Source organism: Antechinus flavipes, chromosome 2, assembly GCF_016432865.1.
Source record: "Antechinus flavipes isolate AdamAnt ecotype Samford, QLD, Australia chromosome 2, AdamAnt_v2, whole genome shotgun sequence".
NCBI lineage: Eukaryota > Metazoa > Chordata > Mammalia > Dasyuromorphia > Dasyuridae > Antechinus > Antechinus flavipes.
In genome coordinates this window covers 136,830,434-136,856,985 of record NC_067399.1, presented here as the reverse complement: position 1 = coordinate 136,856,985, position 26,552 = coordinate 136,830,434, and the positions used below count along the sequence as shown (strand labels likewise).

The 26,552-nt window shown below is 31.9% G+C and overlaps 1 protein-coding gene across 1 annotated transcript in view; it reads right to left on the bottom strand.

The window, feature by feature from the left end:
- Window positions 1-2,725: 2,725 nt before the first annotated feature.
- Window positions 2,726-26,552, bottom strand: part of HOOK3 (hook microtubule tethering protein 3) — a 94,875-nt gene continuing 71,048 nt past the window's right edge. Inside the window, exons 15-21 of the mRNA XM_051973572.1 lie at window positions 26,320-26,407; window positions 21,267-21,301; window positions 18,593-18,675; window positions 18,024-18,124; window positions 15,842-15,946; window positions 15,459-15,530; window positions 2,726-12,377 (exon numbers count right to left, since the gene is read on the bottom strand). Of these exons, the coding sequence (XP_051829532.1) occupies window positions 12,237-12,377; window positions 15,459-15,530; window positions 15,842-15,946; window positions 18,024-18,124; window positions 18,593-18,675; window positions 21,267-21,301; window positions 26,320-26,407 (625 nt within the window). The 3' untranslated portion in view covers window positions 2,726-12,236. The remainder of the gene's footprint in view (window positions 12,378-15,458; window positions 15,531-15,841; window positions 15,947-18,023; window positions 18,125-18,592; window positions 18,676-21,266; window positions 21,302-26,319; window positions 26,408-26,552) is intronic.

Here is a 26,552-nt window from a genome sequence, read left to right as displayed (position 1 = left end):
TTATTTAATGACATGTTTAATCATGAAATAGGGATTTGGCTATAGGTCAGCTAGTTGGCCTATTTGATATTCCTCATACATGTCATTTTTTCCTAACACCTGGAATGCACCCCTATTTCACCCGTTTCCTTCCAATGTTATTTTAAGTGCTTATTTTCTTTAGGAAGTCTTTCTTGTTTTGCTTAGTTGCTTGGATCTCCCATCTCTTGGAAATTCTTTTTAAATATGTATTTTACATTAACTTATTTGACTACATGTTCCTCCAGAAAGAACAAAAAATGCTTGGATGGCAGAAACTATTTTATTTTCGTCTTTGTGTATGTCCAGTGACTGGCACATAGTAGGTCTAAAGCACAATCCAGCTAATTTTTGTTAAATGACTGTAGTAGCTATGACTAAAGAGCTTTCCACTCATCCTTCACAGAGACAGGATCTAGTCACTCCATCCTAGAAATTTGGGGCTGAGACAGAGCCTTCAGGTAGTTCTGAAGATCATAGTGAGAGAGAACTGGGCTTATAGTTGGAAAGAGCCAAGGTCAAATCCTGCTTCAATGTCTAGCTATGTGAATTTGAGCAAGTCAACTTTTTTCAACCCGTTTCCTCATTTGAAAAATGATGGTGTTAGGCTTAGTGGCCTCTGAGGCTGCTTCCAACTTTGGTTGCCCAGCAGCCAACACAATATCAGTAGTGCAATTCGCAAACTGTAAGCTCAACACAGTCACTGGCATTCAAGCATAGGGAGCACTTGGGGAACAATTGCAGTGGAGATTTCATATCCAGGGGAAGAGGGTGCAATAACATTCACTAGGAGACAGACTCAAGTTGCCTTTCCATATGTGCTCTAGTCACAATGTTCCCCATCACCCTCTTGCTGGCCTGCTCTCCTAAATAATGGATTCTGACAATGTCTAGCAGTGACAGAATACTCCCCATGGGTGATGAGGTCAGATGAAGAAACCTCTGCGATGCTGGTCACAAATCACTTTGCCTTCTATTTCTTAGTTAATCCATAATTTTATTACATTATCCATAGATAATTCCAACTTGTTTCATCCACTATTTCTCCTTTTCAATTTAAGCTCATTTTTATGTTACGCCAGAATTTCCTTAATTTCTTTTATGCCTATTATCTTCAAAGATGAATTAGTTTCTAAGGGGCTTTGATGATTTAAATTGTTCTTTCAAATAATCTTTTAAAAATCCTTAATATTAACTGCATTGTTGCTCTTTTCTTTCTTGCTAGTGTTAGAGAACAATAAAAATCTAGTATACAATCTGCATCTCCAGTGCTTTGAATATAGTAGATACTTTAATAAACAAGAGTCAGATCAGTTTGTAAGAGATATAAGATGGGCAGGATTTGGAAAAATAGGCAGAATGCAAATATTGAGCAAGGTAAGTCTTAAGATAAATGAATCCAGCTTAAAAATATACTTGTAGCAAGGATAAATGTGCTTATAGGATATTAAAAAGCTGGCTTTATGGAAATAAAAGTTTGTGCTGGAGATGATAGTAAAATAGGTAAGATGGGGACAGATTATATAGGTGGTATATAGCATCAAGGAGCAAAGTTTAGACTTGATGAAAGGGGAAGGGAAGGGAGAAGCATTTGTGTAGTGCTAACTCTGTGTCAAGCTCTGTACGAAGCACTTTACAAATAGAGGACAAGAAAAATTAGAGACTGCTGGTCTTGGAGTTGGGAAAACCAACACGAGAATTTTGCTCTTGTTATTTAGTGTAACAATAGGCAAATTATTTTTATGTCACTGAATGTTTTTCCTCATCCATAAAACTGGATAATACCATCTGGATAGGGTTGTTATGAAGCTCAAATAAAGTTAATTTGCAATCACAATGCCCAGAGTTTGTCAGTGTTTCTTAGGTGAACAGTTAAGAGTGTAGTTAGTGATATACTTTAACATATTTAACATGTACGGGACTACCTGCCATCTAGGGAAGGGGGTGGAGGGAAGGAGGGGAAAAATTGAAACAAAAGTTTTTGCAAGGGTCAATGTTGAAAAATTACCCATGCGTATGTTTTGTATATATAAAGCTATTTAAAAAAAAAGAGTATAATTAGTGGTTGTGACCTTCTCTTTAGTATTTACAACTAATTTTCTATTTCTGTCAATTATATCTAACCTATACCTCTAACTCCTCATGTGACCTAGGTCCAGAACTGGCTAGATATTGTGTTTAGTGTATACTTTTGTACCTTAGAAATAGGCAAATATTATAAATCAGACCTTGATTTTGTTGGCTAAATCAGGGATCAGTCAGTGAACAATGTAAATCATACCATCAAGAATGGTGTTCACATGTATTGGTCAACCTCCATCTGGGGGAAGGGATGGGGGGAAGTAGGGGAAAAGTTGGAACAAAAGGTTTTGCAATTGTCAATGCTGAAAAATTACCCATGCATATATCTTGTAAATAAAAAGCTATAATTAAAAAAAATGGTGTTTACTATTTAAAACACAAATACTGAATACTTAAACATTGGTTTAAAGTACCAGTTTAGAATACTAGCTATGTTATCTCTCTGAGTCTGAGTTTTATCTTCTGTAAAATGAGAGGACTTGAATTACAAAAGACTTTGAGAGGTGTTTTGTAAACCTTAACTACATAAATTAAATATAAGCTATGTGAAATAGATGTTTATTAAATGACAAACATCTTTTTAGAAAAAAATCATCTTAACCACATAAACACAAAAAATCCAAACTGAATTTTTATACAAGTCTTTATTTACAACTTGTTTCACAACTGTACACTTTTTGCAGCCTTGAAAACATTAATGTATTCAATGGGAAAATATAGTTTGACCAAATCTTGTTTTAGTTTTCATATACATATAGTTTATATGCATATATATAAACACACAATATCCTTAATAATACCGTAACAATTTGGCAGTTTAAGACTAAAATGAAGACAAAAAGCAATACAATATTTCAACATATTACAAATCCATTTTCTGATAGATTTCTGGATAGTTTTGGGGGAAAGGGAGAGGTGGTACATTAATCAAAGTTTTACTGAAGACTTTCAAACAAATTCCTGCTCAGAAAATAAAAGTGGCAAATTCAACAATACTCAGCACATAATAAATCAGCAAGTTGGAAAAATGCTTATACTCAATTACATATAGATAACTCCATCATCAAGAAGAGCCCTATATCATAACAACCATCACTTTCAATCATGAATGAAATTCTAGCATCATGTTTGATTTCCAGCAGGAAATTAGAACACTATATTCAGCAACTTTCATTTAGAAAGTGGCAAAATTCAGGGTGGTTATAAACTGTCAGATTACAAATAAACAACAATCCACAGAAAATTCTACAATATTTAAGACAAAAATAAGGCTATACCAGAATTGGAACTGTAAGTAAAATACAATTCCAAATCTAATGTACTGTCATTTTTCAGATCATCTGAAAAGCTTTTAGCACTAAATGGCCCCCCCAAAAAAGAAAAAAAAAAAGGCCTTTTAAAAACTCAGGTTTTTTTTTTTTTAAACTATTCATTTTTCTTCCCCCCAACCCAAAGGCAAAAGTAGATTAAGGCAAATTATTAGTTCACGTTTGAATTTTACTATTTCATGTCCAAAATTAAAATCTTAAGTGATGTAAACTGGTAGATGCTGAAATATTAAAAATAATAAAAGACAGTTTTGAAAATGAATCTCCCCTGATAGTACAAAGAACTGTGGTGCTTCTGTACTGGCAAATGTGACATCTTAACAGAAAATGGAATAGTTTAGTGCATTTTAAAATTAAACAAGACTTGTTAAGGAAAAAAAAAATGCATATGTAGTAATTTTGGAATTTTTGCTGATTTATTTCTCTTAAGCAAATTGAAATATTTCCTTAACCAAAAATAAAAGTTTTTCAGTAAAACATGATATTAAACTAAGTACTCTATTAACCAATGCTCAATTCTAAGACTTTCATGATTTGATTTATTTGAATTTGAGTTACATGGAAAATTTGTTGTTTATCTAATTTGTTTTCTTTAAAAATGAATAGACAAACACAAAGACAATAGGATGGCTTGAGGTAACAGTAACTAAATTAATGGAAAAATCATTAGTAATCTATATCACTTCACCAAACATCCTTAACAGATCAGCATAGATCTTTATGAATATACAAGTGCTTCAGTAATAGGATTTATGCTATTTCAAAAATGTTAAAAGATGTATTATCCCAATAACTGAATTATTTGCTTTATACATAAAAATGATATGCTTAATAATAATTCAAATTAGACCACAAAGATACAAACTACCAATAAAAACATTAAGAGTTTGCTTGAATCTCACTATACTTCAGTAAGAGTGAGAGGCATTAGACAACTTGAAAACTGAAGACAACTGAAAGAGCACTAAATCAGTTGAAAAAGAAAAATAAAAGGCGGCAAATTTCATTATGCTGTAATGTACTACAGAAACAAAATATTTTGTGAAGTTGTAAAGAAAACTTGAAAAGAGATTATGTATTTAACAATTGTTGGTGAATAAATCATATTATAGTTATATAACCATTATCCCAGAAATAATAATAATACAATTAACGGTTAACCACTATTAAAAATGAAAACTGCTCACAATATTTATGTAATGGATAAAGATCTACTTCATTGAGAAATAAAGTGCTAAGAAAACATTAACTTTCAGTACAGGCCACATAATTTAAAAAAACCAACCATATTAAAAATGAGTTTAAAAGGTGCGAGCTTCTTCTTGTGACTTAAAAGGCTAGGTATGAATTTCAGGAATAATAGGTAAAACAGCTCTTTTAATCTGTGGTACAAAATACCCTAAATGGCCTAAACTAATCCTTCTGGAATAAGACATTTTTCTAGTAGTTCTCTGAACACCAAAAATGGAGTACAACTGCATGCTACCTAGTTCAACAATATGCTACATTAAAAGCTACACAGAGAAGGGATTTGAACCAAAAATGCTATTTGGCCCCAATTGTTATTTTTTTAAAAAATATATTAAGTGTCTGTTCATTCACTTAAATATCTGAGCAATTCCTAGACAAACTCATGCTCAGTGATGCTGATTCCAAAACAATTTGAATTCCTTTTCTGAACAGATTTCAAATAACAGATTTCCTATTTTAGTTATAAAATAGCATTGCTGTTGAAAGAAAATAGACATCTTTTGCCCCACTATCTGCCTCTTTTCTACCAGATCAGACTCATTTAATTACCACAGAAGAAGAAACAATACTGCAGACAAACAGTGGAACAGATACTAAGCCCAAGAAAATGCTGTCTATTACTCTTTTATTAACTGACTGACTCTTTGGCAGTTACTAGAAAAAGCAATGCTCTATGGAGCATATACATTCCAGTGATTTGATTATAATGTGACTTTTACCTTCTCATTGATTTCTAATATAAAATTGGAGATGTGCTTGGAAGAGAGGGGTAAGGGTGGCAGTTGACACAAAAATCCTATAATAGACTGAGTTGAAAACTTTGGCAAGAAAAACATTAACATAGTAGGCCAAGTTTACCAACAAATACATTAAAACACTTTAAGGAGACCATAGCTCCTTAAATTTTGCTTCCCTTCATAGACCTTTAATTTTGTGAGGAAGACACACAAAAAAGTTTAAAAAACTTCCCTATGTTAAATGTCTACAAAGAAAGTTCTAAAATCATCAATTCAATGGGGAGTGAGTTTGGTGCTTGGTAAGTACTTTTCCTTGTTAACAATTTAGAAAAAAAGAGACTCTTACAAATTAGTTTCTTCTTTGGGGATGGGAGGTGGCAAGAAAAGGTTGAAGTTTAAAGGAGTATAGCTTAAATTTCAGGGGGCAGAAAAGATAATTCTAAGGTGTGATCAATAATTTGGTTTTATTCTGCAAGATTCAGGAAGGATTCCTTTTAAAGTTGACTTGATGTAGCTCTGCAAATGCAAAGCTTGGTAATCTAACAATTCAAAGCTGGCAAATAAGTATTATATAATTATAGCATCAGAAAAACATGGCTACCAGGCCTATAGTTTAAAAATCCTTTCTGCTAAATTGATATGCTCTATTAAAATGTCAATTAATTGCTGAAAAGGAAGATATTTTAGTTCTAGGCTTAGAATTTCATCCATTTAGCAAGACATAAAATGTTCATTTATTTGGGCCATCCCTCTAGATTATTCTTGTGGAAAAGACAGAAATATATGTGGAGAAATATAGGGAGAATTAATGATGTATTTGTAAAGTGCATTGAGTGTTGAAGTATAAATAATATGTAAATGATTAATAGGTAAAACATTAAAGACTCACTCACTTGTATTATTATGAGTGCCTATACAACTTAGGTTGAGAGTACATATAAAGTGTGTCACAGCATGTAACAAATATACTATAAAGAATATTACTCCCAATGCCCCCTTTCTATTTTTATATTAGCACCTCTTCCTAATCTTAAGACATCAACCATCATCACCAGTTTTTAGAGCTCAGAAAGGCCATTACTCATCTTTAGAAATAGATATATGTTTACACACATATATATCTTTGCCTATCCTTTTGCCTAGTTCTTCCTGTTTTCCCTGCTGTGATAGACAACTTTCTTCTCACGATGGCACTATTAACAATTCTTAATCTTCTAAATAGGCATATAGGCTAGAGATTTTCCAACCATATTAAATTCATTCATTTTAATCCTCAGAACTCTTTAACAACTAGTACCTACACTCTAATGTCTAGTGTAGTCTTGGGGTAGGGCCTGGAAAAGACAGCACAGACAAATTAAATGACCACATTGATTTTTAAGGTGCTTCTTAAGTTGTTACTCTGTGGAAACCTATAGTTCTTAAGAAGTCCTTTTGAAAATTGGAAGAAGAAAGTAGCAGGAACAGAAGGTAGTTGCTTTAAGGAAACCTGAGAACCAATTTGGCCATGCTTTCCAATCATCAAATCATTCTCACCATATCATGGACTGTAATAAACTAAGGAGAATCTTGGAAATGACTTTTGAAAAGCATTTGAATTGCTCATCAAAAAACATGATTAATGTACATAGATGTAAACAATTAAAAATTTTATAAACAGTGCTTCTGTCCAAAGATTTATTAAAAAAGGTTGTTTCTCTAAGTAATAAATGAAAGGAACAATGCATGAAAATATTAACAGAACTAATTCACATCTGCAACAGAAGCACAACTTTTTTTTACAGAAATATTACCTTTGGGAATGTATATAAGTATATAATGTATTAAACCTTATTTTCCCCTGTTATTGGACATTATCTATTTCTTATCCAAATAAGTTCCTTTCTCCTGCATTTTGTCCTCGATATCACATTCTCCTAGTTATAGAAAAGTAGCCTCAAATTACACCTGACTAGTGGTGTTACATAAAATTTCTGGATCTCAGCATTTCCAAAATTCATACAATTGCCAAGGCCAGCTTGGCTTTCACTTCCTAAAGAAGTGAATCAATGATATTTTTGATCTATCTTCTTGTAACACAAGAAAACCAAGTAGTTCCCTATTTTAAAAGTGTCATGCAACATTTTAATAAGTATTCATATCCACAAAGATAACAGTGCATGAACACTTGATGAATAAACAATTTTAGGAGTGGGAAAAGGTTATCAATAGTGATTACATAATTCCCCAGGGAATATGTAGACATTAAAAAAAAAAAAATGAAGCCATTATTACTTGTGCCATATTACAATTTACCCTCAAAAAGATCACTTTTATTTTGCCTAATCTTCACATTTAACTTTATCTTTTCTGTGGGTGAGTTCAAAGAACAATTTATTACTAAACAGTAAAGACTAAGGATTTTTTTCTCCTAAATGGAATAGTTCACCCTTGAAATTAGATGAAAATTTCCAACAAAAGGAATGATGCTTTAAAGAAATAAAAAATTAGTCATATTTAGAATATTTTTCCTTCCAAACTATATGATGGAAAAGAGTTTAGTCAAATATAAATATAAAGAATGACACAAAACCCAATTTTATTATACAATAAAAGGAAGAACCAACATGAAATAAGCTGCCATTTTGGCAAGCTGATGACTCAGCAGGAAATCATATTATTTTGATTTAATGATAGTCCAGAAACTCTGTACTCTCTTAAGGTAAATTCTATTTCTTTTCTCAATTTTAAGTTAGCTTGCTAATGTTTTCATGAAGAAAAACACAGAAAGAACACCGAAAAAGTATGCTAAGAGTTTTGCTTTCTTATTTTCCCTTTAGTTTAAAAGTCTCTCTTAAATTTATGTGAAGCTGTTTTAATTTTTAACAAGCATACTTGCTCTAAGCAAACATAACCTTATAATGCAGGAATATTTCAAAGCCTGGAAAATTTGGTACTTTTTCCACACAGTTTTATAACAAATATGTCTCTATATAGCTGTAAAACTAGTTTGTTCATTTCTTTTTTGACTCGGTTTGAACGGTTTCAGATAAGTTTCAAACATAGCAATTGAATATGTGAGAGAGGAAAAGACCTTTTCTGTTTCTGAGGCCTAGGATTTATATATTTGTAAAATTAAGATTTCTGTTACAAAGTAGGTTTCACATTCTCAAGATTAATAGATAAGAATGGCACTTATCTAAACAAGAGGATTACAGATTTAGAATTGGAAGACCTTAGAAATGGATGAAAAAACTAAGATCCAGGATGTTATGGAAAGACAAGTATGGATTACATAGATCCAAGAGTACACAATTACAGAGGGAGGATCTGAATCCAGGACTCCTGACTTCAGATTCAATTGTTCTTTCCTCTGATTAATGAACTGTTATCTTAGAAGGGTTAAATGTATAAATACTTTCTATACATTCAATAGATTTTCAAAATGACATCTAATTTTAACAATTACTGGGATTTAGCCAAAAAGGTACTTAAAAAAAATCAATGAAGTAATTCATCAAAAGAACATGTTCTACCCTCAAATGAAAGCAAAATTAATTTAAAAAGGATATCAATTAATATCCTAGGCGCTTGGGAGATAAGAAATAATCTATTTCTGAAGTGGAGAATGTGAGCAAATGGTACTGAGTTCCAGATGTTAGTAGTTTTTTAAACAATCTGGAACCTTGGATAACTGGATTGCCACGATAAAATTCTCTAGAGGATAGTTTACATAGTGATACTTCAATGCCATTCAAATTCTACTCTCACCTTTTGTTATTTTCATCTTATTCCTCTGCTCAGAAAAATAATCCTTTGTGTAAAAATGGACACCTGTGCTTATAAATTCCACTTGCTTATACTAATAGCTCACCCCAACTAAATAGAATAATACTGTATTTTTATTCATACCATAATTAGTTTCACAGAAATAGATTATAAACGCAAGTAGACAATACCCATAAGAAATTTATGAAAGAAGGAAAAAAGTCACATGTAATAGCATTTATAAATGTAAAGTTACTAACTTCTAACCTCATGATCCTGAGCCATTATTTTATAGAAGAGGAGATAAGACTCTCAACAGCCTTGTGATTAGGAGCAAGAAAGCTGAGAGAACGAAAAGTCAAAAATGTTACTCTTGGCCCTCAATCACATACTTAGCATATTTAGATCCTAGTTCTTAAAAACATTATGAAAAAATAGAATTTTTACAATTCCTTTTATGTATCAAGACACTATATACTAAATGGAAACAAGAAGAAGGCCAGCATTACAAATATAAACACAAAGATAATAGCATGCAAAAAGATGCCAAAGAAACACCAGAAATAAATCTTCCTGCTTTAAGTTTGACATCTTCCCAAGCCAAGTTAAAAATCTGTCCCTAGGACTGACAGGGGTTACAGAAAGATAATAGCAAACTACAGTTAAAATCTAACCTTATTTTGTTAACTAACTCACAAGATCCTCCTTCACTTTCACTTATCTTAACTAGACTTGCCAAGGCCTACCTTTAAAAGTAGTTTCAGTTTCCAATTCTGTGTTAAGATACAAGAGTAAGTTGCAACAAACAAAACAAAAGTAAAAACCAAAAAAACCCTGTTAAACTCTATTCCCATTAAAATATTATGCATTTTACAATTTTAGTAGCCTGAATCTATGGATCTCCAAGAATTCCTCTGTGCATATCTCCTCTCCTCTCATCACCTCTGTTTTCTTGCTGATGTATGATCTAACCGAAAATATAGATTCTCAGCTGACAGTTGACAGAAAAGGTGTTATAATGTCAACAATTTGCATACTATCGAATGCAACTTTCTTTGCTTTTAAACTTGCAAGGCAAATATTACAATACAAATAACAAAATTAGGGCTTCTTTTGAATCATTTAAAAATACATTCTAATAGATTATTCTTTCCTTGGGAGTTTAAAAAGATTTTTTTTTTTTTTACTACTGTTTAAATATTTGCATGGGTGCTATATATCAAAGAGTAAATTACTGAAATAAAAATTTTAAATATATAGTTTTTGAAAGTCTGAACTAAACTTCAATCTTGATAATAAAATTATAAAATAATTTTTCAAACTTTATTAGTTCATGTATGGAGTTGTGTTTAGAAGCTCAAATGTAGTGTTTAATGTTAAATTCAAACTCAAACTAAGCATAAATTGTTGCATATAACTACTTAATAAATGTTTACTGAAATAATGTTTCTATCTCTATGTTACCTGGGCACAGAGGTACTCAACATAACCAAACCCAGGCAACAAATATGATCAATTCATGAGTAATGAACAGCTTCTTTCAAAAAGAAGTTATTATAAGGACACTCATTAAAAAAATTACCCCCAATTTTACATACATTGTGCTCTTTTAAAGTGGGCCACCCTATAAGAAAAAAAAAACCACAACAGGGACGATAAGGAAATTATACAATTAAATTACGGAACTTAAATTCAACAGACCGAAAGCATACAATTTCTAAATGAATGACATTTAGCATTTATATAGCACCTCATACACTTATTCCAAGTGCTTTCCAATCAACACTTATTTTACAATCATTCCTTATACAGGTAATTATGACTTACAATCTGTTTGTCATAAATGTAAGCACTTTGAGGCAAGCCAAAAAAGGATATTCTGTAACAAACCCCCAGACTAGTAGACTTAGATGGTATTAAGAAAAATTCTTAGCCTGCAAAAAATTATATATATGCACAAATTATACAAGACTTTACAAAGATGAAACCAAAGTGGAATATAAACACTGGAAGCCAGTCATCTATCTTAAGGTACTAAATAAGAGATTAAGAAATAAATGATCAGGAAAACAGTCAAACAAATGTGGGGAAAAGTCAACAATGAAAATGCTTAGAAAGAAGACTATTTGTAAATATATTAAAAGAATCTTTTAGTTGGTGAGGATAGGTGAAACCATCAACATTAACAACAGCCAAATAGAGCTTGAATCTGTTACTGCAATAATCTACAATTAAGAGTTAAATAAAAGCCTTCATTTAAACTCATGATGCAATAACCACAAAAAAACATATTTCTTCATTTTGCTTCTAATAAAATATTCACTTCTGCCAATAAACAATATACTAGGAAATAAATGAAAGTGTTAAAAATAAAAAAAAAAATCTGGCTAGTTGCCAAAGTTATTTTGTTTTTCAATCAATGCTTCATGTAAGAGAACAAGAAATTCTGCAAATCAAAGGAAAAATTCATTTTCTTTGAAGAAAGTTCAATCAGGTGCTTCAGATAAGATTTGAATTTTTAGCACCTCTGCTTATATAGTCAAGTCTTTGCAAAAAAAGTACATTTCTTAATCATTTTATGAAGTAAAGTATACTTATTATTTGAGGAGCTTTCAGAAAACAATTTAAAACAGATTAATATATCTTAAAAAAATTATTTCCCTTTAAACAAAGACATTCTTATAAAGCATGATAACATATAGGAACGATGAAAAATATCAATTTCACATTAATTATTGACAGGAAATTTAGTGTAATTACAAAGCTTATATCATTGGGCAAGTGGTGACATTTTTATACAAATAAAGAGAATGTTATACAACACTCTTTATTGGATATCTCAAAAATTTTGGCACATTAAAAGGAAGAAAAAAAGACTCCAAAAGAAATAGCAGAAGAAACTCATTACAGATATAGAAAAAAATGCCTGAAATGCAGAATAATTGAGTTATTACCATCATACAGAGACAGAAAAGAAGCTGGCTGAATTTCCTGAAATGTTGTCACGTGCAACAGAAGCCTGCTTTGAAGGGAGGTCGGTTACTTTTCCAATGGCCATAATGACCAGGCTTCTCTACCTTGCTGTAGCTGGCTGGACGTGGCCAGGGTAAGATCTTCTTGCACTTGTTGCCTGCCTTTGTCTGGCCAGAAAAGACTGTCCTGAACCTGTACTAGCAAGTCTGTCTTCAGCTGCCTTTTTATGAAGTGTCATTCCCTAGAAAATTGAAAAATGTAAATATAAGTTACTGAAGCATAGTATCATTAAAGTTCCTCATGCAAAATTTGCTTCTTTGCCTTATTATCAGAAACAGGAATGCAGAAACAGATATCTTAGCTCAACAATTAGGTGCAAACCTTCCTTTTGGAAAAAAGTACTTAATTTTACAGTCTGCAAGGAACAAGCAATAGATTATGAAGGCAGAAATATATATTAGAATATATCTTATCCATATTCAATCATAATCACCTCAGAATTAAGCTTATATTGATTTTGTAAGAAAAAAAAATATAATCAATTAGTAGCAGCTGATTTGTTCCAAACGTCTATAAATCATGAGGAAACACAATTGCTTGTATTTTAGAAGTTGGGACAACAGACATGGGGCCATACATACCGCTATGCTGTCGTTGCTCGTTTCTGGCATGCTTGTGTTTTGAAACAAATTAACAAAGTTCTTGAGAGCTCAATACCAGAAGGTCCAACTGAGAAGTTAAAAGGTATTTCTTTAAGATGTGAAAAAAGGGCTAGACTAACTTGGAAGGAAGAAGGGTTCATATCATCAAGACCATATTCAGTTCATGGAGAGCCAAACTGCTGAACCCATAACAAAACTAAGGGGAAGCATTCTCAAAGGAAACCTCTGAGTTTAAAGGAAAAAATACCAATAGCAGGAGTCTGTGAGCAGATCAGAAAAGAAAGTGAATGGAAAAAATATTAGCTAACATTCTTTTATTCTGTCAGGGTTGAATACAATTAAGGAGGAAACAAGGAAAAAAGAAATTAGGAAAAGTAAAGGAAAAAAAGAAATGGGAAGTAGGAGGAAAGGCAAATGGCAACTTCAATAATGTGAAAACAGCTACAGGAAAAGACTTGATTATCTAAAAAGAATATCTGTTTTGAACAAATGATTCAATCCAGAAGAGACCTTAGTTCATTTGAATTTGTGCAAGATATGGTAGGCATGGGTCGTTAAATAGAAGGGATTGCACTTCTACATCTTTTTTCCTAAATGTTTCTGTTCACAAAAGAATTTTGATGGCCAGACACAGTGGTACATAATCACCAATGAAGGCTGGTGGATCTTTTAAGCCCCGGAGCTCTGAGCTGCAATAGGTTAAGTTGATGAGAGGTGCACAAGTCAGACACTAAACAATGAGGCTCTGGGAGCTAAAGATCATCAGGCTGCATTGGGAAGGGTGAGCTAGCTTAGGTCAGAAACAGAGTACATTAAAACTTCTGTGCTAATCACAGTGGGATTGGGCCCATATGCAGACATACTTTCCAAAAAGAAAAGAAAGGAAAGCCCAGGCTCATTGTCTCTCCATCCCCTTATCACCCAATTCTCCATCATCACTTGGAATTAATCAACTTAAGCAGCAGTCATAAGAAAGTCTCTATCTAAGTTTTTTTAGGTGCATTCCTTTAGTGATGATTTTTACAGAAACCTTGTTTAGATAAAAGATTGAGTCAATCTGCTTTTATTCATGGATTTACCCACTCTGGAGATTTGTTAAAAATGATTGCTCCAGAATATCACACCAGAAAATATAACAAATCAGACCTGAAAATAAAATAATAACATAAAAAACAAACAAACCACACTTGATAGTATCAAATCATTCTTCCAGGATGGTGCAATCCAACACTCAAACTACAGATGATGACAAATAGTACATTCTGGTTTTAAATTAAGATTAAAAAAATGCATTACAAAGAGGTCAAATAAGAAAGATGTCCTTGAAAGTCTGAGTTGATTCCTAATAATATTCCTTAGAGATAAAATGTTAAAAGCAGGACAGAAACAAACAACAATAAATGGAATGAGATTTCTTTTGGGACTGTGTGGCAAAAACCCAATTATAATCCCACAAGGATTGTCTACTTGAACCTTCCAGAAGGAAATGGATATTGATGGTAACAGCAAAAAATGAAGGTAATGGGTAATAAAGATGTTAACTTTAGCCATATTTGATTAAATCTCTTGGTTCAGTAAATATTATATGTCTATATTATAGAAAGGAATATTCTGACAAACAGCCCACTGGCAACATTCAGACTACAAAAAGTTAAAAATAGGAAGAAAATAAAGGGAGAGAGAACTAATAAAGAAAAAATAATTGACAAGCACAAGGAGAAGAATGGGAAAAGTTTACAAAGAAACCAAGGAGAAAATTGCTTTCCTCTTGCAAGCACCGTTCCTTTTTGCTTTTGAAGAAGAAACTTCCATAGGAAGCTATTTTCTGATGAGCTGAATTCATTACCCCTTCTCAAAGAATAGAGGAGTATTAGTATGAGAGATTAGGGATAGGAAAAGGGAAGAATAAATGACTTTTGGAGAGGACATAATTGTTAGATGTAAAAGAAAGCAGAAAGGAAAAGAAACTATAAAGAAATGATAGACTCAATAAAAAGAGGACCAATAGCTTCCAAATTCTCTAGCCATTCACAAAGAAAATGTTATAAAGTATCCAGAATTACAGATTAGCACTTTGTTCCAAAGTGAATTTAAACTATTTATATCAAGGGAAGCCAATTTAAAATACCTTTCCCAGAAGAATCTGCTCAATAGTTTGATAATGAAAAATTTCCCAGCCTATAACAATGGAACAACTTTGGATCAGAGGCTGATTTTACAGCACTGCAACTACCAGTCTAATCCTAAATAAGAATGTTATTGTTACAAAATGGAGCAGTGAAGCAGAAATCAGAACATGTTATAGAGTCCTCTCCTTCCCATCTTACATAGCCACAAAATGGCTTAACAAATAGGGTACCAGACTAATGGTATTTACTTTCTTTCAAGTCCCACCTTGGTCTCTATAATAATGCCATATATAAGCTATCTTTTCTAAAATTAATTTATGGGATGTGAGCCTATCATTTATTCACAGATTTGCTTCTTAGCTCCCAGGGCAGCATCAAGCTTTTGTTAGTGTGGGTTAGAACAGAGTACTTTTACTAAAAAGCAACTGCCTTCAGATTCAGTTGGTAGTGGTACTTCTAGTGTAAATGCAATAGAGCTTCTATAAATTATTGGAACCTGGAAATCTATTTTTGAAACGTTATTTTTCTTACCATATTGTACCAGGCACTAACAATAAATTTTTCTTCCATCTCTCTTTGACTCTTCGTTTTCTCATATTCTTTCTAATGATAATAATAAAAAAAAAAGGGTATTAAAGAGTTTGACAATAGTGCAAAATTCATAGGATGCAATTGTATGGGACAACATTGCAGTGTGCAGTGGAATGAAGAACATGGGATTAAATCTAGCTATCCTACTGTGTACCTTCAAGGTAAACTGTTTCACCTCTACAGTTTCTTGTCTATAAAATAAGGAATTTGAACTAGATATTCTGTACAATTTCTTCTAGGTCTTAAAGCCCATGATGATTCTAAGATACCTAAATAAAAAGTGCCCCAAAACACAAATACTAACTGAAGAGTATAGAAACTACCTCTAATGAATGGAACATCCGGTCTCGTTCTTGTAATTGGTTTTTCAAAGCCTGTATTTCTGGAGCTGCTCCTTGATTCTGCTTAGGATCTAAAGTACGAATAACCTATAAAAATGAGAGTAGAAATTATGTCAAAGTTTGTAATACAGAGTTGTAGAACATATTTATGTGAGAAATTATAAAACAGAGTAGGCTAAGTCTTATGAGAAACAATTATGTGTACTATGAAAGGGCAGTTTTAATAAAATTACCAATTATTCACTAAAGTCTGAATGTAGCACATAACAAATTAATTCACAATTAACCCAAGCTTCCAATTTTTCAACCTCCTGAACAAAACATTCAAGAAATTCATTCAACAAGCAATTATTAAAGGCTTATTACACACTAAACACACAGTGCTAGATTCTGGGGGAAATATAAAAATAAAGATATAGAATTTATCTTCAAGCAATATAGTAGGGGGAAATAATACATGTATCTAAATAAATATGACTCAAATTATAAATACATTAAAGCAATATAAAATGCTATGAGAACAATTTCTCAGCTTCTATGAATTTCATCTTCATTCTACTTTGGTCTTCCATTGAAATGGCCATAACATTATCACTGACAAACATGCCATTTTTAATTTGTTTTAATTGATAAATTTTAACCTTAAGTGATATATATGAAACACCCGAATAGTAACAAGATTATAAGTACAAGCAAAACCAAAAACAAGAATTAAAAAAACTTACCAAAAAACCATTACAAAAAAGTCCTCAAGTTAATCAGGATATAAAGTGTTGGTGAATGACTGACTGTACAAACACATGTTAAAAGTCCTCTATGAGCACAATATCTTGTCTGACCTTTCCCATATAATTACTTTTACTAAATTATATTTTAACCTTTGTCATCATTGCCTTCAGCTCTCCAATACCTGATCATGCTCCTAGTCTATCACCTTTGTGGCACAAGTCTCTTGTTATTCCGTGTTAAGGCATTTCAATCTCTTTTCTGCCTGATGCCCTGCTAAACCCAATTTGTGGTTCATTTCCACCATATACTTTTCTATTCCCACTACAATGCTGCTGATTCTCTTCTGAGTTTTTTCACTTTCAAAAGCATTAAAAATATTTCTAATTCCTGCATCATTAATACACAAACTCCTTCCCTCTTATTTGTTTTAAATGATCTTGCATCAAGTTTCTTGATAGAATGTAAAACACATTTCAAAAATTAATACATACAGGCTACAGGACTTTATAGTTGTATGTATTAACTTGCTCCTCAATCAATATTAGGGGGATAAAGACAAAAAAGAAACAACAGGTTTTTGAGGAACTAGCATCCTAGTGAGCAAAAGGCAGAGAGTTTGGAACCAGAGAACACTTCTCAGGCGATTGGACCAAATTCATTGCTGCCTTGAAGGCAGCATTCATGAATATAGCATTGTCCTATGCAGCTATAATGGAGACTTACCATGGTTCTCTGGCAAGGTACAGAGGGATGGAGGGGCTTTTGTTGAATGGGCAGAGGTGTGTAAAGTTGATGCATTTTTTTGGAGGAGCCTCAGAAACTTCATTTATATATCTGACTGAACATTCACGTTTTTTCTAATTAATTGAGGTTTTCAGTATCTGCTTCTCATCTCCATATCACTCATCTCCTTCCTCTACTCCTTCTCTTAAAGCCCTTGGAGGCTGGGTAGGCAGTGGCTGAATGGCAATCTCCCCTTTTGGTGAGTGAAAAAGGTGAATCTTGCTTCTCTAAAGGCCTTCTCAGAATGTCTCGGAGTCATCTCAGATCTTTGATTTTTTTTTTTTTTCTGCTTAGCAGCTTCTCTGGCTGCTGCCAACACTCAACAAATCAGAGGTTTGCATTGTTTTTTTTTGGGGGGGCGGAGATAGAAAGGGTTATAACTACATGAATTTATTTAGTTATATAACAGTATTTTAGTTTTCCAAATACATGCGAAGATAGCTTTCAACATTCACCTTTACAAAATCTTATGTTCTAAATTTCTATCTCCCCCTTCTCCCAAGCAAGCAGATATAGGTTAATTATGATTTGTACAATTCTTGATGTTTACAGCTACCAGAGGGCTGACCTAAGTGAAGCTTCTAAACCTCTGAGTGACACATCATTAAAACTGAAGATGAAGCACAAAGTGAAGACACATGAAAACACCTACACTTTTGGCCTTCTCCAAGTACTTCTTATATCGTTCTTCCATTTGCTTCATTTCTTCTTCTTTCTTTCTCAAAGCTTCCTGTAATTCTTCAATTTTTATTGCTGCACAAAGAAAATCAAACAATGAGAAAATCACTTTTGGCTCTACAACCCCCAATTTACATAGTAATGGAAAATTTTCAAAACTTTGCAAACATTTGGGGAAATTGCCTGGTTTATTATTATAAGCCTAGATTCTAAGGCTACTATGCATCCCAAACTACAGAAGTGCTGAATATGCAAAATGTTTTCCTTGTTAAAAGTCTTTAAAAATTCCTAATACGAATACATCTGGAAAACGGAACACATTAATATGAGCTTTTCACTAACATACTAATAGAGAAATCTATATATAATAAAATGTCTCACATTTCTAGCTGATTGCTGTTTAAATTAGGTTTTATCATACGCATGCTGTTTATAATACATCTTCTTTTAACAGTCTTGGAGGCAAAATTATCAGAGAGCTCTGTGATTCTAAAAAATTATTTACATATATTTAAAAAGCCCTGCTCATTATGAAAAACTCACAGCTGTTATTATATCTTGGTTCCAGGTCTTCAATAATGGCTCGTTTCTTCTGTAATTCATTATTAGCTTCATGCAGCTTCTCTCTGTTATTGTAAAACCATATGTCAAATATTACTGCTTTTTATCTTTTTCCATCTCAAGTGAATATTTTCCTGGAATGGAAGCTGCACAGCAGAAGGCATGCTTTGAGCAAAAAGATTTAAAACATTACCAACAAATAAGATTTCTAAAAAACTGGAAATGAATAAAAACAAGTCAGAATCTCTTCTTTCAATCCTATATATACTAGATATTTTGCAATATTCCAATAACAATAACAGTGCTCTAAGGTTGGAAAGCATTTTATGAATATTGTCTCATTTTAAACTCATGATTCTCTGGGGAGGGAGATATTTTATCTTTATTTTATAGATAAGGAAACTAAAAGCATATAGAATTAAATGACTTGCCAAGGCCCCCTAGCTACTATGGGCCTGAGGCTAGGTTTGAAATCCTATCTTCCTGATTTTAGTTCTGCTCTTTATCCATTGTATAAGTTAGCTACCTCTAAAAGAAAAATTTTTTATCTTTTCTATTCCCCTGTACTTGCCAAGGAATTAGAACATTTTAAAAATCAAATTTCAAAATCTCCATAAGAAACACACTGATATAAAATACTGATAGAAATAAATATAACTATGAAAATGAATAAACACAAATAAACTGAGTATATGTCCATCAGTTGGAGAACAGCTGAATAATGTAGCTTTCCATGTGGTAGGACTTCAAATAAATAACTGAAGTTAGCAACCATGTTTTCCTTCAAACTAATCTGTTTCAAGCTAAGCATCTTAAGTGACCCTGAATAGTTTTTATTCTATGTGAGTTTGGATGCTTTTTACTATTCTGATAACCCTATTTTGGCTATCTTCAGCTTATTTATGTTCTAATCAAAATCTGAAGCCCAAACCTTATTATAATATCCGGGATGACTAGATTTGACTAGAGAAGAGTACATTAGGCCTATTAGCAACCCAGAATTGGATACTATACTTCTCAATTCAGCTTAAGAAAATGTTACTTTTTGGGGGCTGCTATATCACTCTATTGACTTTCATAAATTCAAAAATATTTTTATATTTTTCCAAACACAACAAAATTCTCCTTACTTTATTTTTGCTATTGTACAAATACTTGCTAATTTTTATAAGAAATGTAGCAAGATTTTGTGCTAATGAGATGCAATACATGGTTGCAATATTTTCTAATTCTCTTCTTTAGTATCAAAAATAAAACCACATACAGTGATAATTTGGTATTAATAAAAGTGCTCTGAACTGGGAGTTCAGTCTATACGTAGTTTCCATGTCTGTAAAAAGGGCTAGGAGGATGTTAGACTAGATTGCCTAGATTCTTTTCAGATCTAACATTTTAAAATATATTCTAGAAGAGAAGTTTATGAACTGGGATCTGTGAACTTAAGGAAAAAAAAGTGATAACCATTTCAACCATAGCTGATTTTTTCTGTAATCCCACTGTTTAAGATAAAGGAATAAAAGTATGCTCCTAAAAAGATAATTCTCACTATTGACTAGTGAAATGCAAATTAAGACAACGCTGTGGTACTGCCACATACCTCTCAGATTGGCTAAGATGACAGGAAATGATAAATGTTGGAGGGGATGTGGGAAAACTGGGACACTAATACATTGTTGATGGAGTTGTGAACTGATCCAACCATTCTAGAGAGCAATTTGGATCATAAAAAAGGAAAAAGGACCCATATATGCAAAAATGCCCTTTTTGTAGTGGCAAGAAACTGGAAACTGAGTGTATGTCCATCAGGTGGAGAACAGCTGAATAAGTTATAGTATATAAATATAATGGAATATTTTATAAGAAATGATCAGCAGGATGATTTCAGAAAGACCTGGAGAGACTTACAGGAACTGATGCTAAGTGAAATGAGCAGTACTAGGGGATCATTATACACAGCAACAGCAAGATTATATGATGATCAATTCTGATAGACATGGCTCTTCTCAACAATGAGATAATTCAGATCAATTTTAATAGACTTGTGATGGAGAGAGCCATTTACATCCAGAGAGAGAACTATGGGGAACTATGGGGACTGAGTGTGGATCACAACATAGTATTTTCATCTTTTGTTGTTGTTGGCTTGTTTTTTTTTTTTTTCCCTTTTTGATCTGATTTTTCTCATGCAGCATGATAACTGTGGAAATATGTATAGAAGAATTGTACAGGTTTAACATGTTATAAAATCCTGGTAGGGATGAAGGAAATTGCTGTAAATCTTCCTTGCATTCTTACTCAGTTTGAGAATGGACTTCTAAAAAATTTGCACTGCTATATAATATAGCTAGAATCACAAAATTAAAATTGTAAAACTAGAAAACTCTTATAACAGTCTTTTTTGAGAGTACAAGGATTTGAATTACAAACCTCATGAAAACAACCTGTTCCAAACAAACAAAAAAAAGCAATCTGTCAAATAAAACAAACCCTAAATTGTTGGATTTTAATAGCAATTTTCCTGGTGTATGCTTTATATTTTTCTAACCAAAGTTTCCTTACCACTCCCTCTGTTGCTTCCCCTAGCAATTCTCTAATGTGGATATACAAGACACTTAGAAAGAGTTCAGTTAACAAGAAGGAAGAATTCCATACTTACAAATGTTCTTCAAGCTTCTTTTTCAGAAGAACTGACTAAAAATAGAAAATAGTCTGTTACTTCACACTATAAGTTTAGATTAATTCAAACTTTAATAAAATAATTTCAGAAATGATTTGGTTTTATGTACTAAATACATTTTTCCTGCTAAATATAAACCTATAGAAAGCAAGTTATTACTAAAGCCAAAATATTACATTTTTAGTATAGCAAAATATTCAGTACCAGGTCTGTGTCATAAAAGAAATTTAGAAGGAGTCCTTCTTTCCCTGTTTTTTCAAGTAGTTTGTATAATATTGGAGTTACTTGTTCTTTAAATGTTTGGTAGAATTCACATCTAAATCCATCTAGCCCTGGAGATTTTTTCTTTGGGAGTTAATTAATAGTTTGTTCTATTTCTTTTTCTAAAATGAGACTAACTTATTTCCTTTTCTGTTAATCTGGGCAATCTATATTTTTGTAGTATTCCTCCATTTCACTTAGGTCATCAAATTTACTGACATAAAGTTGGGCAAAATAATTCCTAATTATGAGCAAAATATTATTACCACATTATCACAAAAATAAGAGAAACTACAAAACTGTTCCCATTCTAAAGAATACTGGCTGTATAAATCAGGGCTTCTTAAAACTTTCTCCACTTGTGATCCCTTTTTGTCCAAGAAATTTTTATATGACCTCTGGTATATAAAATAGGTATACAAATAAAATATTTACTGCTAATAAATCATAATTTTGTGAACTCCGCATTCAGTTAGAAGACCCCTCACATAATTCTGTAAACCACTAAGAATCTGGGATATAAATGATGACACCTATTAGTTCAAAATTTTGTATTTTTCAGAAGATATACCTTCCTAATATTGTCTGACCTATTAATAAAATCTGTATTCTCTGGACACGTATCTAAATGAAGATGGAGACAAATAATTCAAACATGCTGATGGAATGGAAAATTTGTTTCTGAAATCAATTGTAACTGGACATAACTTAAAATGGAGAAGGAATAATTAAGGTAGACTAATTAATCAATTAACTAAGGCAACATGGATCAAATGCCCACCCTCTGATTTGGTCATATGTTTACTAATAGTTGATAATAATAGTACCAAATGCAAAGATTAAAAACTGAAATGTTAAGTTATATCTAAGTAACTATTATGCATAAAAATTCTTTAATTTCAACCATCACTGTAATCTACTGTGATGCTCCATTCACGTATTTCTAACTAAAAAAACTAAGTAGGATATAGTGTCTAATAAACAGGAATAAATAGAAAGCCATACTTACAATAGCCTTGAGCAGAAACCCATGCCAAGAGACAGAGAGGACATATTAGTATGAAGCAAACACAGCAGCCAAGAGAAGGAACGATTTAGTAACTCATGAACAGAAGGAAAAGATATGCAATTTTTTTTCAGAAATGTACATTTTTCTTTCTTCTATGTTCTCCTCATTCTGTTTTGTTCTCTGCAGTTTTATACACTGTGGCTAGCTCAAATTATCCATGTGATTGGATATAACAATGCTTTTCTGCATCCATGCTAAAAACAAATGACATAAAAATAATAATAAAAAATATGTAAACCAGCCCACTCTTAAGACTTCTGGTCACATGAAAGGACAGTCTGTTTTTGATAACAGAAATGAGGCTGCTCTTTCTCAGAAGATCACTTCGATTTGGGAGGCAGCAATGTGTGTTATATATTCCTAAGAAACAACTATATGTTAGTGAGGAAAAAGAAGTGTAAGACATTCAAATCCTGAGAAGGAAAGATCGTGTGTCTTGTATTTCATTTAGCACTACTTTTTTGGTTGCTTGAAAGTATAGTTTAATTGTGATGTACTTGGCTCTTTTCATTAGTGAGGTGATTCAAGGCAATTCCAATAGATCTGTGATGGAAAGAGAGTTATCTGAATCCAGAGAAAGGAATACAGAAACTGAATGTGGACAACAGTATAGTAGTTTCACCTTTTTTTTTTTTGTTTGTTTGCTTGTTTTTTTTTTTCTTCTCCTTTTTTCCCCTTTTGATTTCATTTTCCTTGCATTAAATGATAAATGTTGAAATATGTTTAGAATAATTGCACATGTTTAATTGCAAAAAAAATTGAATTACTTGTTGTTTAGAGGAAAGGGGAGGTGAAGAGGGAGAGAGAAAATTTTGGAACACAAGGTTTTGCAGGAGTAAATGTTGAAAATTATCTTTGCATGTATTTTGAAAAACAAAAAGCTATTTTTTTTAAAAGAGAAAGTATAGTTTAAGAATAAAATAAACATTCTACTTAATAGGCTTTTTCTGCATAAACAAAGCCCTAAAACAACATGAACAGTATGAAACAGTATGAAAAAATTACAGGCATAACATCAACTTCATAAAATACTTCAAATCTACAATGAAGCTACTGTGGGTGTATATATATGTGTGTGTGTGTAGGACTGACAAGGGTTTAATTAGGAGTGAATAAAACATAAATGTTATTCAGAAGATATTATCTAACATGGTCAATGACAAAAATAAATGTTCAAATAATACAACTGTATTTTTCATTTAGTAAGCAATAGAGACCAATTTTTAATAGTTTTCAGTATAACATTGAAAAGCTCAGATGATTCAAAATTGTCTTTCTTATCTGGCAGTAAAAAATCTAAAGTTAGAAAATAGAAATAGCCTTATGTTAATTTCATTTCCTTTTTACTTTCACTAAGTTCTTAAAATTCATTTTCAAAAATTCATCTTTTTATGAGTTATTTTTTAGGCTTTATAATGTTTTTTAGGTATCCCAGGCAGATCTTTTCACCTTGTATGGATCTATGATTCTGGTAATGCATCAGTTAGTTCTCTTTCATCTACACTTTTTATCAATCCAGAGAGAAATGTCTTTATTCCTTATGACTATAAAAAACCATTAACTTAAATCTAAAGCTCTAGGACCCTTTAAGAATTTAGCTAAAATGAGTTTTTTAATAAGGTATATAAGCTGTAGACTAGCTGTTGTCAAAATTTTTACCATATGGTAGGATCTACTGGAGATTATATTTTCTTCATGTATCCTTTGGTTACCTGAAATCACTTCTATATTATGATGACGTTTCAGGGAAGGAATTTAGTGTAGTTGTACTTTAGTATCATTCATAAAAGAAGATATAAAATGGCACTGAGTACATACAAAATTGATTTCCTATTTTAAAAGTGAGATAAAGTTAGCTAATTTAGTTGTTGGTTACCACAGTCTCAAGAATATATGTTTTTCAGGCTGGGATTCCAAAGAGGATAAAAACAGTTAATCCCAAAATATCTCTGGTTTTTGAAAGTATTAACATGAATATAAAACTAAAGACATATTTTCTTTTGCAGCAAAATAATATTCTCTTACTGGTATTATTACTAAGCAGTATTTTTTCTAGCCTTTCAAAAAAGTTTGACATTAAATCATTACAATTTAAATAACATTAAGGTTAAAAAAGTATAAGACAAAAAAAAGAAAAAATACTAATTTAACTGAATCATTGTAAGGGAAACCATCAAAAAACCTTTTGGCAATTTAGAGAACATTAAGAAAGTCAGTTCAGTGAGAGGGAGAAAGTTTCACTTATTTGTCCTACCTAAGGCTTTGTGTTTAAGAGAGCTGAAGTTAGCTGGGAGGAAAAGGGGAAAGGAGAAGAAGAGCTATAACTGACCAGAGTATTTAGAAATAAATTTAAAAATTTATTTGAATTATCAGTATCTTGTTTCAAAGGTACATCATGACTGCTTCATATTAGAGAATCAACAATACCACAAATATTTTTAGAACTTTCATTAAAGAATCTAGTCAATTCTTTTAAAATAGAACCCCAAAAGAACATGTGTACACACATTAAAAACTCTAGATAAATTGTGACTGGAAACTTATAGAAAACTAATATTTTAAATAAAGTTTTCTATATCCGAGTACAGCTAAATGGAAATAGAAAAGGGGCACACCTGTAAAGAATAAAATACCTGCCCTAAGCGGACAGTAGTCATAATGACAATTAGTCTTGGAGTATAAGGCTAAATTCTGTTCCCATTCAATTACCTCTAATATCTATAATCAATTAGGTTCCAGACTGGTCTTGCATATTGTAATGAAAATTGGGTTATTTAGATGAGACAAAAATCTAGTCTAGAAATTTAAATAAGGCAGTGCCCCAATAAGCTTTTATTGAATGAGTGCACTTATAAAAAAGAGAAAATTTTGTGGGTATTGCTATACCTTTAGAGACATGACAATTACAAGAATTTTGTTGATAATATCTTCTCAGTGTATCCACTATTTTGAGAAATCTCAGAATATACTGTTAGGGAATATGAGAGAGCTTTAGAAGGCAACAGTTACATGAAATAAATTATTTGCTTTATAGCAAACAGATTTAAATGCCCATCTTAGCATCAAAATAGACCCTGAGCCCAAGAGACTTGGGTTCAGATTGGATTCCCTAAAATTCTGAAACAAAACATACAAAATTGGATCCTTCTAACAAATGGTTCTATTTATGCTACAAAAAGCAGTCCAAAAAGATCAGTCTTTGTAAGCAAAAGACAATCCAATGATTATTCTTTAGTTTTCTGCTGAACACTAAATAAAACTAAATTCTCCATTGCATACCAGACTGAAGAAGTTAATAAGTTTGTTAAAGTCTTATTCATTAAGTTATAAATCTTAATCATAATCACAAAGTTTCTCATAGTAGAAGAGGGAAAACTAATGAATTTATGAATCTGGATGAATACTACCATAACACATAGCACATTATTTGTAGGCAAACATTTTAAAAGCTGAGACGGGGAAAAATACTGCATTTTCATATTAAGAAAATGCTGTCCTCTCACAATACATGTGATAGAGTCAATCTAGGAAAGAGTCCCTATGATACAGCAGGGAATGCTTCAAAAATAGGAAATATTTATGATTTTTTTTTCAGAGCCATGGGAAATTATATAAAAATTAACAAAATAGAACAATTAGTTCTAAGTTTTCTTATTACTATGCAATTGCTAAAAATTTTAAATATTTATTATGAACACTTACATCTTCTGCTTTTGAACCCTGTTCCTGTAAAGATTTCTGTAATTCTTCAACTTGTGACTGTACTTCTAGAAGTCTTTGATTCACCAGTCTAGAAATAAACAAATACTTTATTTTGGGGATTCAGGATAACTTATACCTTTTTTTTTTTTTTTTTAAAATGATCCAATGTTGGATATAGGAGATAGTAAGGCACAAATGTCTTGTCATGAATAATCTATTTATCTCTCCCCCAT